General features: G+C 43.5%; 1 protein-coding gene across 1 annotated transcript in view; it reads right to left on the bottom strand.

The window, feature by feature from the left end:
- Window positions 1-14,518, bottom strand: part of ASS1 (argininosuccinate synthase 1) — a 72,589-nt gene that overhangs the window by 43,897 nt on the left and 14,174 nt on the right. The window contains exons 4-7 of the mRNA XM_051980198.1: window positions 12,495-12,551; window positions 9,134-9,208; window positions 1,046-1,116; window positions 595-625 (exon numbers count right to left, since the gene is read on the bottom strand). Coding sequence (XP_051836158.1) covers window positions 595-625; window positions 1,046-1,116; window positions 9,134-9,208; window positions 12,495-12,551 — 234 coding nt within the window. The remainder of the gene's footprint in view (window positions 1-594; window positions 626-1,045; window positions 1,117-9,133; window positions 9,209-12,494; window positions 12,552-14,518) is intronic.

The raw sequence follows: 14,518 nt of genomic DNA, 5'->3' as shown, positions 1-14,518 counted from the left end.
ATTGGGGCAGGCAGAATGGGGGGGTGAGGGTGGGGGTTGGGAGACAAAAAGAGAAACACCCCGGGGAGAGAAATCCTCAGCTTCAAACAGGGCTGAGTGAGCAGAGGGATCCCAGGCTGAGAGCTCGGAAGAGAGGGCAGCGGGCCATCCGCTCGGTGTTGGGAGAAGACTCAGATAAATGAGCCCAAGGCTCTACCCCCCAACACCTCCCCCGCTGGCCCCTCATACAATCACTCCAGACCTGCCCTGAAAGCTGGTGGGCCCAGGACTCCCCCGCTCCCCACAAGTGTCTCATCTGTCTAATTGCCTCTTTATTGTCTCACGATGACATTTTCTCCTTCTGTGTTGCCCTGAAATCATTCCTTCCCCTATTCATCCTGGCAGCAATTAGAAAAAAAGAGAGAGAGAGAAGGAGACCTTCAAACCCATCCCAGAGAGGGGGAGGCGGGGAGGGGCGAGGAACACAGGCAGGGCCTGGCCCCAGCCCCACACCCGGCCCCCTGTGAAATTTCAAATTAGGCTACAAATACATCACAGCATTGGCCTGGAGAGCGGCCCCCGAAGATGGACAGCGCAAAGGAAATGATAAATTACCTTGGGGTTCTCCAGAATTCCGGCCTCATAGCTGCAGGAGAAGGAGGGGACAAAACCAGAGAAGAAAGTCACAAGAGAGGGAACATTTTTCTCCAACAAATCATAAGAAAGAGACCCAATCCTTCTTCCCTCAGGCAAAACTCCCATTTCTTGGTGACAGTTGCCAAGCGGCTTGGGATATAGCTTGAGTCTGCCATAGCCTGGCTCAAATTGGTCCTAGGGGCTATGAAGTGAGCTAGCTACTCTCTAGACGGAGTAGGATGCAGAATCCGGATTTCTACCTAAGTTGGGAGATAGCTGTATTCAGTGATGCTATGGGGATGCCTTTGCTCTGTTCCCTCCCAATGGGACCAACCATACATCCCATGGAAAAAAGGAGACAACGATTATCTATGGGAGCCCAAAGCTCGATTTCCAAAGCATCCTTCTCCACCAGGGCCTTTCCTCTTACCTGATGTGCATAAGGTTCTCATCCATGCTCCATGGGTTCTTGGGGGTGACTGGTACTGGGATTCCATGTTGCTGTGGGAGGAAACACAAGACTGCTTGAAGAAACCAGCATGGCATTGGGGCAATATCAGTTCTCATATATCAAGTCAACTGGTACCTGTGGCCCAATGGTATAAGGCTCTAATGTCAGAAGGCCTACACCTATCCTACATAAGGACGTAAGCATTTCTGATCAGGGATACAGCCCTCCTCCTGGCTCTCCCTCTTGGGAGAGGACATGTGTTCTCGCCAAGATCATGCAGGAAATCCTACAGAGGGGCTTTCTATATTGGGGGGAGCCTCTATGGCTAGTGGAATGGGGATCTTCAGTCAGAAGACCTTTATCAGAAGATGTTGGATCTGCTACTAACTCTTTGGCTGATCCAATGTAAGTCTTTTTCCCAGTCTCAGACCTCAGTTTCCCAAAGTGTAAAATTTGAACTTGAACTTGATATCTAAGGTCCCTTTTAGCTCCACAAGTAAGAGCTTGTACTGGGATAGTTTCTTAAGGTTTATAAAGTGCTTTATACTATCTTGAGGGGTAAGTGTCAAAGGCAGCATTGGATAGGTCTTCTAGATTCCACTGTCCATCTAGCTGCTGAAAGGGACTGATTGGAAAAGGAAGACACCATGAAAAGTTTGGAAAGAAAAGGTTTCAAAGCTCTTTCTCCTTGTACTACTCAGAAGCACAAAACAAGACCAGTAGGAAAACATCAATCATCTCTCTAGTTGGTTTTTCTGCTCTTAGACATTTTCTTCCCCCTGCCCTCATATTTCTGGAACCAGTGATGGCACCTGTTTTTCACCTACATGTAAGTAAAATGGAAGTTTTGTGGTGAAGGAAACATCCCAATGTCTAGGACATGGACATTGCTCTCAATATCTGAGTTCCCTAGCATAGGGGATTCCTAGTGTGGAGATCCCTTCTACCTTGCATATAAAGAATGCTTCAGAAATGCTTGTTGAATTAAATTGTTAAATTCAATCACCTCCACTGCCTCCCTAGTCATGCATTGCTCATTCTAGATCTTTTTCTTGTCCTTTTTCACCCTGAATCATCAAATAAGGGCAGAGCAATGAAAAGAGCACTTGATTAAACATTAGGAAACCTGCAAGGTGGATTTTCTGTCACCCTGAGCAATGTAGTGTAATCCAACACAACTAAAAACTAAGAAAGGTACATGCCAAAGCAGGACAATCTGATGGGGAAGGAAGCTCAGAAGTCTCCTTGTTCAAACTCTACCTGAATGGTAGCAACCCCTTTAAAGCACCCCCGACAAGGCCTCTGCTTGGAGCCTTCCTGTAATTTCTGTCCATTCATTGCTCCTGGGATCATTTACTGCCCTCAGGGACCAAGCAGAACAAAACCAATTCTCTTCTTTGGGAGAGGTCTTCAATTATATGAAGACACCTGTCCGTCCTCCCAGAAGTCTTAACTTTGGGTCCCAATCTCATCCCCTGTAAAATCACATATGACTTGGTGATTTCTAGGGTTCCTTCCAAGCATTCTATGATTCTCATTCTTAGACTTGGTTATTTAATCACACTACAAGTTGTGACCTTACAACATGACAGGGGCTGGGGCCCTGAGAAAATGGGAAAAATAGTAATGAGGGAAAGTGGGATGCAATGCTTTTCCAAACTCCCCTTGGCTGCCCCAATGGCCTGGGACTCAGATCTCAGGCTTTGAGGAGAAATTGATTAGGAAAAGGCTTGACTATAAAGCCATTTGGAGGAGGTTGGGCTGTGATGATGATTATCATGATTAATCATGATATTAATAGCACTTTCAGAGGATCCTATATCTAGACATAGAATATACCTCAGAGATCTTCTAGTCTAATCATCACCAGGGAACTTGCTAAAAGCCATAGAGTTGATAAGTATCATAGAAGGGATTTGAACTCAGGTTTCCCAATTCCAGATCAGTATTCTTCTCACTTTTTCATATTGGTTTATCAAAAATATTCTTCAAGACAACTCTTTGTATGTTAGAGCATATGAGTACAATTATCCCCCTTTTACAGATAGGGAAACTGAGGTTCAGAGAAGGGAAATGACTTTTACAGTTAGAAGATCTCAAAGCTCATCTAGCCTAATCTCCTCACAGAGGAGGAAATAGGCAGCAGAGTTGTAACCTGAACCAAGAGTCCCTGACACCAAGGAGTGATTTTTTTTTCCTTTTTTTCCCCTTATGTCATCCTGTCTGATTTAGATGCCAGTCTACACAAGAACTGAATGACCTGTGGTTTGCTTTAAACCAGGTCTCCAGAAAAAGCTATTTGTTTGCTGTTGGTTGTTTGCAAGGCAATTGGGGTTAAGTGACTTGCCCCAGACAAAGTCACACAACTAATAAATGTCACTTCTCTGAGGCCAGATTTGAACTCCTAACATCAGTCCCAGTGCTCTATCCACTGCACCATCCAGCTGCCCCTTGAGCTGTTTTTAATTTTTCAAAATTATATGTACAATGAGCAGAAAAAACTATAAAATTTAGAAAAAACATCACCAAGTCTGAGAATTATTTTTGCCTGAAATGAACCTGGTGAATACAGGATGAAATCTGGAGGGTGCACAGAAGAGTCAGATCCAGAAGGGACAGCTGGCAGCACCTTTCCTTCCCAGAGCCTTAGAGAGAGAACCACTGAAGGACCCCGGATTTCATTTACTCTGACTCCCTCATGAGCATCAGAAAAGGGCAAACTGATTTGTCCAAGGTCACACAGAGATTTAGCGGCAGGACAAGGACTGGAGCGCAGTCTTCCTGACGCTAAATTGGGTGAAGCTACTGCCCCAGAAGTCCTGAGCCCTCCCCCATTTAGAATGCTCCCGAAGAGCTGCTTGATCCCTTTCACTCCCTTACTCCCAAATCGGCCGCTGATCTCCTCTGGCCCAACTTCCATTTCTGAAATGACGGCTCAGTTCCCTTCATGTTCCCGCTCAAAGGTTTCCCTAACAGTCACATCCACACTTTCATGGATCCTCAAACAACCACACATAGCTATGGACACATCCTCTCTCCCTTTCCTTCCCTCTCCTCCATTTCTCCTTTATCTCTCTCCCCTCCTCTTTTTCCTTCTCTCTCTCCCTTTGCCATCTCTCCCCTTCTGTTTATTCTTCTCTGAGTTTCTCTCTTTATCTCTCTGTCTTTCTGCGTCTCTGTCTCTTTCTGTCTCTCAGCTCCTGAGTCAGGAAGCTTCTGCTGGGGCTTGACAGAGAGGACCCTGTTCACACTCTGGCAGCCACACCACGCTTGCTTGCTCGCTCCATTAGCTTTCAAGAGCTGGTTAGCCAATTAATGCTCCCCTTTGTTTATCCTGAATGGGCTGTAATCATGAGCACAGGGTGAGCCCGGAGGTAATGCTCTCTGCTCTCGGCTTGCTCCACTCCCCTTTTCTCCCCTCCCCCACTAGGAACAGCCTCATTCACTCCTTCCCAAACTTTTCTCCCCATATACTCCCCTCCCAAATCACCCAGATGGCACCGAGTCCTTTGCAAGGATTGGATGTGACCCCCATTTATATGCAAAACATATGCTAAAATGTAATAATGATGATTGATGTACTTTTAGGTTTACAAAGTACTTTACATATAATATCTCATTGGAGTTTCCCAACAACCTTGTGAATGATACAAAAGTTATAGCAGTCCATTTGATAGAAGAAAAAAATGAGCATCAGAAAAGTCAAATGTTTTGCCTGTGATCACAAAAGCTAACAAGTCTTCGAGTTGGGATTTAATCCCAGATCTTCAGCATTCCAAGTCTAGCATTCAGGAGTTACAAAGCACTAGTCAGTCAGTCCATAAGCATTTATTAACTTCCTACTACGCTCCAGGCACTATGCTAAACACTTAACCCTTTTAAGAAGGGCACATGCACATAACATTCTACAGATGTGTTTAAAGCATCTTATTTTTGCACAACATATTTAAGTAGCCCTCAGTATACCATGACTCATACTAGATATGAAGCAAGAGATGAGACTGATTGAAAGATAAACAAGAAGTTACACATCCAAATAATCCTTCTACGCATCCAAGCTGCCCCCTGGGAGGCTGAATACTTATTTATGCTGGAATCGTACATGGATATGTTTGGGGAAACTGGATGTGCTAACCAGAATCATAGAATGTTGGAATTAGAAGGGGCCTCTCTGTCCATCTGGTCCAAACATTATGACCCAGCTTCCATCACTCAACTCATTTCTCCACATTTGCTTCCAAATTGTTTTGGGTTGTTTGCCAAATCAAGTTCACTCTTAAAAGGGTAGAGATTTCCCATCACTGAGAATATTCAGAATAGGCTGCAGGCCCCAGAGACACTACCTTAAGAGACCATTCTGGGAGATGGCAGCATCCTTGGAACAGAGTATGCCATAAATGTGTGAGAGCACCTGGGTTGAAATACTGGCTTTGAGACTTCTTAGCTTTGGGACCCTGGGCAACCTTCAGATATTTCTATATCTGTAAAATCAAAGTATTAGTCCCTTATTTTGTTGTTGGATGATAGTTTTTGAATTTTCTTAAGTCTCTGATCCCAAGGGAATTATTTTGAAGAGGTGGAAGTAATATGCCTATGTATACCTAATGATATAGCCACACTTCAAACACTACATGTACTAATACTGTACCCAGAATCCTTCATTTTAAAGGATCTGATGTGAGTTCCAATTCTATACACAAAGACCTTAACTTCTTCACTTCTTAGGAAATCATCTCAATGATTGGAAACGACTTGACCAAGAGCTTACAGCTAGTTACTGGTAGAGCCAGGATTCAAAACTCAAGTCTTCCAAGTCCCATCCCATTTAGTAGGACACATGCTGGGTGGGTGTAGATAAGTTGTCATCATTCTCTTTTCACTTCTCAAACCTAAGGAAATTTGTATTTATGGAACTAGAGAAAATTTTTAAAGCTATTTTTTAAATGAAATAAGACCCTGCCTTGTTTTTAGAATTTGAAAAGATTAGAAAATTCACTTTAAAAAGAACATACAGCAAAGTAGAAATAAATGATACCGATATATTTCAAAGTTTACAAAGTGCTTTACATATAATATCTCATGGGTGTTTCACAACAACCGTTTGAAGGATTTTTGGAAAGCTTGGCTTTTAAATATTTCTTGATATATATACTTCTTCTCTTTGTACATATTGTTATCTGGCTAAACTGACTTTCTTTACTGGTCCTTCCACAAGATGTTCCATTTCTCTACCTCTCCACCTTTGAAATGACTTTAACTCCTGCCTGGAATGCACTCACTCTTCCCCTTCACCTCCATGAATCTTTAGTCTCCTTTAAGGTTCACTTTCAAAGGCCTCCTTTTACATAAAGTCTTTACTGATCCCCACAATTCCAAGTACTATCCTTCCCAAATTACCTTCCATCTTTTTGGATGAACCCCATACGTTCTCCCCACACAGATGATAGCTCTTTGAAAACAAGAATTAATTTTCGTTTGTCTTTGTAGTCCCAGTGCTCAGTACTGGCACATAATGGGTACTCAATAAATGTTAGTTGACTGACTAAGCCATACAGGTAAACAAGAATAAAGAGCAGATCAGCTGAAAAATAGTACTTGGCAGTATACCTGCCCCTAGAGAAATACAGGCAGCAAAATGTTTTCTATCACCATTTCTAGTTGGCAGATTGCTATTTAGCTTGGCTGGGGGAGTGACTATTTTTAAGGTTATTTTAAAAGCACACCTTTCTTCTTTGAAGAGATGGGGACCTATAGGTATAAAACATTGCATATGATATCAGACCTAGCTGATATGCTGGTTAGTACTGCAATTGTGTTGGCTTTCTCTTTTTTATTCTTTGTTATAAAGATAGTTCTCTCAGAATGGGAGAGGGAAGTAGTTCACATTTTGGGAAATACAGTAGGTGCAAAAACAAAAGAGAGCAATAATTTTTAAAAGTGCTACAGAAATTGAGATATTGTTCCTCAAAGCCAACTTCTCCAAATTTCTCCTTCCTATTTCTTCCCAGACTGGAGGTCTCCAGTACTGAGTATAAAAGGAGGTTTGTGCAAAATGTCTGCACTAACACTGAAAAACAAAATGTTTCAATGTAATAAGGAGGAAGGAGTCAGGGGTTTATTTTGGCAGATTCCAAGGGAGTAAATAGAATAAAATGAAAATACTAAACACTAAGACCAAAATTGTTCTCTCCTCTAATCCCTACTTCCATAACTCCCCCCATCCCCTCCTAAATCTAACCGGGCAATAGGGCAATAGAATTAGAAATTGTGGTTGTTTTCTACCTACCTTAAACATTTTTTGAATCATTTTGTTTTGTTTTGCTTTTAGTTTTACAGACACTAGCAAAGATATATACTTATACATGTATAAATATATAAGTGTTTTTCCCCCTGGGAAGTAGATGATGGATTTTTGGATAGAGGAAGCAAATGTTCTGTTTTGTTTTGTTTTACAAGTCTCAAATATCACCTTTGGACTTTGGTTATTTATGAGCCCTGAAAGATGAGAATTTTAAAAGCCCCATTGATTTTCTTCCTTGCTGATGTCTATTGCGTGCTGAGCACTGGGTCTGGACAATGAGTCTACGCTGGTCAATTTCACTGGTGGCTTCTTGGACGCTGGTTCTAACCCTCCCGGAAATGCTGAATCACTCCCTATGATTTCCCTTCGGGCTCAGTTATTACTCTCCGCTTCTCTTTTGGTGAGGGAGATGGTGGTTCTCTTGATGAATGCCTCCATTTCCTCATTTTAAAATGGCATTTAGGAAAAATACTAAGGTAAACACCTTGCAAGCTGCAGAGAGTTCTTTTTCCTCTACAAACCGGAGGAGGGAAGACAACTGCCTCACACTATTCTCCAGTGTCTTTTGTTTGGGGCTTAAAGGAAAAAACCTCGGACACCCTCCCTTTACATGGGACCTGGGGGTGTCCAGCCTTTTTTCTTAAAGAAAAGCATGTGTTTCCTTTTCTGTCTCCCTGAGAAGCCAAGGGAAAACACACACACACACACACACACACACACACACACACACACACACAAAACCTGGGCTCTCTTAATAACTCTGTTATTTGACAGTTTGTTTGGCAACATATGGGATTGCTCTTGTAAACTCCCCTCTTAATGATAAAACAACAGATGGTGGAGACGATCCTTCGCACACGGCTCTCCAGGTCTTAATGGGATGCTGCCGGCAGGGCGGTGGCAGCAACTCCACGCAGAGCATCCCCTCCGACTCAGCACCTTGGCTGCAGGAATATTTCACAGCCTGGGTTGCTGACTGCTATTTAAAAACTGAAGCAATTTTCTGGTCTATGCACCGTGTAGCTTTTTTCCTCTCTGATTGATTGAAGCTGTTTGTCAAGCACTGCCATCAAGTCGCTAAAAAGAAAGGTACCCTGGAGAGCGGCTAAGGATCCTGATGCAAAACTTCTAATATGTTTTATTGCAACTTGTACTTCAAAAGGGAAGGACGACAAAGGCACAGTGTTTTTTGCCTTTGTCTGACGTCGCCCCTTTGAGCCACTACCTGTTCCCTTGGAAAAAGCGGCTGACAATTAAATTCTAGGTAATTACGGCCCTTTGCAGAAAGCAGTCTCACCCCCCTTTAGGTTCCCCCACCCCCTTATACCCCCAATGACACTGCTGAGACGGCACACACACTGCTGAGCCGTCATTCCCCCAGGAACAAGAGAAAGATTAGGAAGAGCACCCTTTTGGCTTTCTGCAACAAGGCCTGCTGAGACGTGGGAAATAGACAAAGGGCCGGAGCCTGTTCAGAGTACATCTGTGGAGCTGGTCCAGTGGGAGAGCTGCCACATGACAGGGGGTGGGGGAAAGGGGTGAGTCTGATCCCCCAACTCATGGGAATCAAGAGGCTGTGGACTCTGAGGCCCTCAAAGGGGAATGATGGCTCTTAGAAGGATCCAAAGCAACACCCCCTCCCTGTTCCTCCTCTGATTCAGATGGGGAAGCCACCTGGATGCGGCTATTTAGGGAAGGCTGTTACTTTGGAGAGTACATGGAACAGAGCAGAGGGAAGGTCAAGGCTAAGAGAAAAAGGGCCATACCTTGGCGTACTCCATCAGGTCATTGCGTCCTTTGAACCTATTATAGAATTCAGGCATCCTCCAGGGAGCGATGACCTGGAAAAAAGAAGGGAATCAGTACTCAGTGATGGGAGAAAACAGGAGCTGGATCAGGAGATCTGCCCATGTCTGCCAGTACTGCCCTGAAGCCCTGGATGGTGGGGCAAAGGACCCAATCAAAGGTTTAGGTCAGCAGTTGTAGGCTCTGTCTTCCCAAAGACACTGTGTTTCCACAGGATTTAGGAAGAATGGGAGTGGGGAGAACTAACCTGGATAAGCTACCACTCCTGGCAGCCATGTTTGTAAATGGGGTTTATTCGGTGGGCAATGGGGTTAATACTAGTTGGACTAGCACTGTTTTTGTCCAGGGACAAAGCTTCCTATGTTCACAGAAGGGCTCAGTTCTTCCCTCTTTGCTTATAAACCTCCTGAAGGGTAAATGCTCTAAATATCAAAAAAGTTGGCTTCCACACATCCCACAAATCCTGACAGAACTTTTCTAGGGGATACTTAATTCTAGGTTATATTAGATTTCTGTGTCTTAACGGTCTTGAGGGTCAGTCAATGATTAATGAATAGTTAATGATTGATGAATGCCAACCAGCTTGCCATCAAATATTGATGGTCACAGTTTTGAGACTACAAAGGTAATAAGAAAAGCTAAGCTGGCTATCTTGTGTAAAGACACTTTACATCATACTACCAGAGCCATCCAGGCCCTCCTTGCTTCTGGATCCTCATATAGAGGAACCAGGGGCCCAAAGGATTAATCAGAAAATCCTAGACTTAGAACTGGAAAGGACCTTAGAAGTTATCAAGTTCAATTCCCTCATTTTACAGAGGAGGAAACTAACCAGGAAGGTTATGTTACTTGCCCAAGTTCACTCAGGTTTGAAGGATTTGGACTCAGGCCTTCTTGATTCTGGGCACAGAGTCCCAGGCCTGGACACTATTAAGAAAGGCTCGGAAGTGCAGAGTCAGGAAGACTCTTCTTCCTGAACTCAAATCTGGTCACAAACATTTACTATGTGACCTGCACAAATCACTTAACCCTGGTCTCATTTCCTCATTTGTAAATGAGCTGGAGAAGGAAATGGCCAACCACTTCAATACCAATGCTAAGAAAATCCCAAATGGGGTCACAAAGTCTCAGACATGACTAACAACCACAACTTCCTGATTCCAAGTGCAAGGTCCTGGATCCACTAGATCATCAATTCAAATGACAAAATAATTGATTTGAGTGGAGATGAGTGCAACTCAGAAGAATACTTTGCTTTGTTCCGGAGCTCACATCTCTACCTGTCCCAGAATCACTGTAGGGGTGGAATCATCAGAATCTGGGGTCATTCAGTCTAACCTGTGCCTAAACAAGAATCCTTCCTAGATCATTTCCAATAAAGAGTAATTCAGCAGCTGCAAGAAAACCTCCAAAAATGGAGAACTCACTATCTCATGAAGCACAAAGCCCAAGCCCACTTTTGAACAGCACTAAGCATTTGGAAGTTGATCCTTGAAAATAACCACAACCTGCTTCTCTGCCCTTTGCTCCTAATCCTGCCCTTTAGGGCCAAGCAGAAGGGGTCTGATCCCTAATCCCTATAATAGCCTTTCCAGGTCTAGAAAGAAGCCCATCATGTTTCCCTTCAACTTTCACTTCTCCGGACTAAACAACAGTTCTTTAACTGATCCCCACATTACGATCTTGCACCTCTTCTGGAACTCCTCAAACTAGTGAACATTCTTAAAATGTAGTACTCCAGGTGTGTTCTGATCGGAGCAGAGATCAGCAGGGCTATCTATCCCCTTCCTCATTCTGGATTGATTTCTCATAATGAAGTTTTGAATCTCATCCGTTTCTCTGGCCTCCATGTCACACTACAGATTCATTTTGAATTTCCATGCACCAACCTCTTCCCCTCACCTTGAATTTTTTTCATATGAAATAGTATATCTCCCCTAGCCTTGATTTTTGAGGTTAATTTTGGAACCCAGATATAGAAATATACATTTATGCCCCTATGAAATTTCATCTTATTTGAGTTGGCCCATCATTTTAGGGAATGAAGATTTTTATAGATCCTAACTTTATCATCCAAAGTGTTAACTACTCCTTCTTAGCATGGTACCATTTATAAACATCTGTAAATGTAAGTGTTCCAGCTATGTCTTCTTTCAAGTCACTGATAAAAGGGATGACAAGATCAAGGGTGGATTTTAAGTAGAAAGGATCCCTCCGTCTGTTATACACCCATCCACTCTGGAGATCCTCTGCCAATAATAATAGCTAGCATTTATATAATGCTTTAAGGTTTGCTAAACACTTTATAAATATTATCTGATTCTTATAATAACCTTGAGAGATGGTGCTTTAGTTATCTATAAACTGCAAAAAAGGAAATAGAAGCCAGGAATTAGCCATGACCGAGTGGAGTACTTTATGTGGAGGCTTGGGGCTGTGCTGGGTTTATCAAGGACCCGAGGCCTTTGAAAGAAAAGTTGGGGAGACTGAGAAATTGCTCATTTTTCATCCCTGGAGCCAACAGAGAAATATAGCACCTTCGCTTCTCTGCTCAGTCACCTCTGACTTCCAGAAAGACTGGAAGCATTGATGCTGAGACATTTGTAATTCGTCATTTATCTCTTCTTTGGTCGGCAGTCAGTATTAGCAGTGGAAGTTGGCGTCAGTGTCTACTTTTTCCTGGAGAGGTTTGGGGGCACCTCAATAGGAAAGGGATTGGTTATATAATCCTCCCCTCATCTCCACCACTGTCATTAGGACATAATGACACAAGCCAAGGAGTTTTAAGGGAGAACAGAGAGATGGCATCTCAACCATATCCACTTTAAGTGGAAGTCCAGATTCACTTGCCTGAAAGAGATGAGCTTCTGCCAGTTGTGAAGCAGGTTGAATACCATAAAATCTATTCCCATTTTAACTTATTTTATTTTTTGATTCTGGAAATTCCCAACACCTTCCCCACCAATGCTGAACAGCAAGTGTTTTGCAACTTGAGAGAGTTTGAGGACTTAAAGGGAATATTGAGAAGTTAAGTGACTTGTCCAATCACATGGACATTATGTGTTAGAAGTGGGATGTAAATTGAGGTCTTCCTGATTTTAGAGGCAGCTTTCTAGTCAATAAACCACCTGGCTCTCTATGCTTACAATGATAATAGCCAGGGAAACATATATAGAAACTTAAGGTTTACAAAGCATCCTACATACATTAAGAGATGTCGACTAAGGTTTTTGCTGCTAGTGAGATTTCCCAGGGTCCATGTGCCCTGACTTTCAAAACCCTTGACTGATCCCAAAGGGTCTTGGATTCCAGATGACTCACCTTAATCTGAGGGGCCAAGGAGTAGCAGGTGAGCTCAAACCGGATCTGGTCATTCCCCTGAAACAAAAAGAAAAGCAACCTTCAGGAGTGATGTCACAAGACATGATGGGATGGCGAGAAAAAGAGGTTATTGTACCAATCCAGTTTAACCCTACTTTCCTTTCTAGAGCTGAGAGCTTCATGTCTTACAAATCCTAGCTCAGATCCAAGCTATAGCCTCCTCATGGAGGTCTAGCTCTAATTAGCCCAAAAGTATCACCCCTGTGGGTCTGGGATGCTCCTTTAGATTACAACTACTTCCTGCGCATCCCTTCAGGCTCAGAGATGCTCATGGCCAGCAGAAAGTACAAAAGAGATAGGGTGAAATCAGTAAGTACTTGTCTTTATTAGTTCTCCTTACTCATGTAGTATATGTGAATCTTTAAAATCCATAGAAGATGGAGCTCTATCTTAGCAAGCAAAATATTAGAATTAGACACATAGAACTATCTTGTAACCGACAGAACACAGAACAAAAGCGTTGGAAGGGATCTTGGAACAGAACATGAGGTCTGGAAGAGATCTCACATCATGTCTTTTACCTTCTCTGACTCTTAAATTTGTTTTTCTACAAAATGGCAGAGGAGGGGCAGCTAGATGACACAGTGGATAGAGTACTGGCTCTGGAATCAGGAAGACCTGGATTCAAATTCAGCCTCACAAACTTGACAATTACTAATTGGGTGACCATAGGTGAGTTACTTAACCCTAATTGCCTTGCCAAAAAAAAAAAAATGTCGGAAGGGGCCTCTTCCTTTCTAATATTCTGTGATCCCACAAATCTATGCTCCTTCTACTTTAAACAATTTGAATAGACACATGGTGGCAGGAATGTTGGCAGGAGGCTATAATGGAAAGTATATTTAGACAGAATCAGAAGACCCATGTTTGAGTCCTGACTAGCCTCAACTCAATGGGTGACTGTCTTAGTTTCCTCATCTGTAAAATGGGAAGGTTGGATTAGATGATCTCTAAGATTCCCATTCCAACTGTCAGAACTGGAAGGGTCCTTGGGGATCAGCTTATCCAACTCCCTCATTTTATATGATTAATCAAGGGCCCAGAGATAGCAGTGATTTGTCCAATGTCACATAAACAAATTAATGACAAGATTGAAGTCTCCTGAGTACTAGTCAGGAACTCTTTCTTCCACCCCACACCATCCACTGGCTGCTGAGCTTTAAGAAGGACCCTTGCTGTGCAAAACTATATCCCCTCAAACATCTCTGGGGGTCTACACCAATCATGAGGGGCAGGTCTTGTGCCATACATCCAGGCATTAAAGGGAAAATGGCTGCTTGCTTCCTATCCCCCTCTCTCGTTTAATATCCCCCCAAAAAATAGCTGCATCCCTGTGGGGAGACATATGTGCTGTGGAAATAACAGAGAGGCCTTCCACCTACTGTGAAAACTGCATGGAGCGCGGCAAGGCTTCAGCAGGAATAATATGTTATTTTCCGGGTGTTGTGTCAAACGGCTCGGTAATAGAGGTTTGAGTCTCGTTATCGCCCTGTGTTACTAGGCCAGTGATACAGGCTAGGTAAGACCCAGGCCCCCCAAATGTCCCTCCTGGGAGATCCTGAATGGAAGGGAAACTGAACTTTTGGCTGAGAGGGGGATGGCAGGGGGAGAAACACGCATCCCCTCGGCTCAGCTGGGGCCCAGCTGGGGAAGGGGCACTGCGGCTACTGCCAAGCTGGTGCGGGGAGCAAGGATGGCCCCTGCTCTTGTCTGCCTCTCACACTGCGCGGAATTCCCAGCCCCTGGAGTCTGAGCCAGTCCAGGGCTTTTATGCGCTGTCTCTTCCCCAGGAACCAACCATCTGCCCCTTCAAGGTAGGCTGGAACCTTCACCATACCCAACATTCTCCACGTCCATTCAACTCACTGGCTCCCTTCATTTTGAGGGCTCCCTAGACCTGAGCTATGCTTCCTGTTTCTTGTTAAGCCCCGGGCTAGAGGAAGAAGAGGCTAAAAAAAGAGAAA

Source organism: Antechinus flavipes, chromosome 2 (assembly GCF_016432865.1).
Source record: "Antechinus flavipes isolate AdamAnt ecotype Samford, QLD, Australia chromosome 2, AdamAnt_v2, whole genome shotgun sequence".
Classification (NCBI taxonomy): domain Eukaryota; kingdom Metazoa; phylum Chordata; class Mammalia; order Dasyuromorphia; family Dasyuridae; genus Antechinus; species Antechinus flavipes.
Note: the sequence above shows the minus strand (reverse complement) of the source record. Positions and strands in the feature narration are given on the sequence as shown.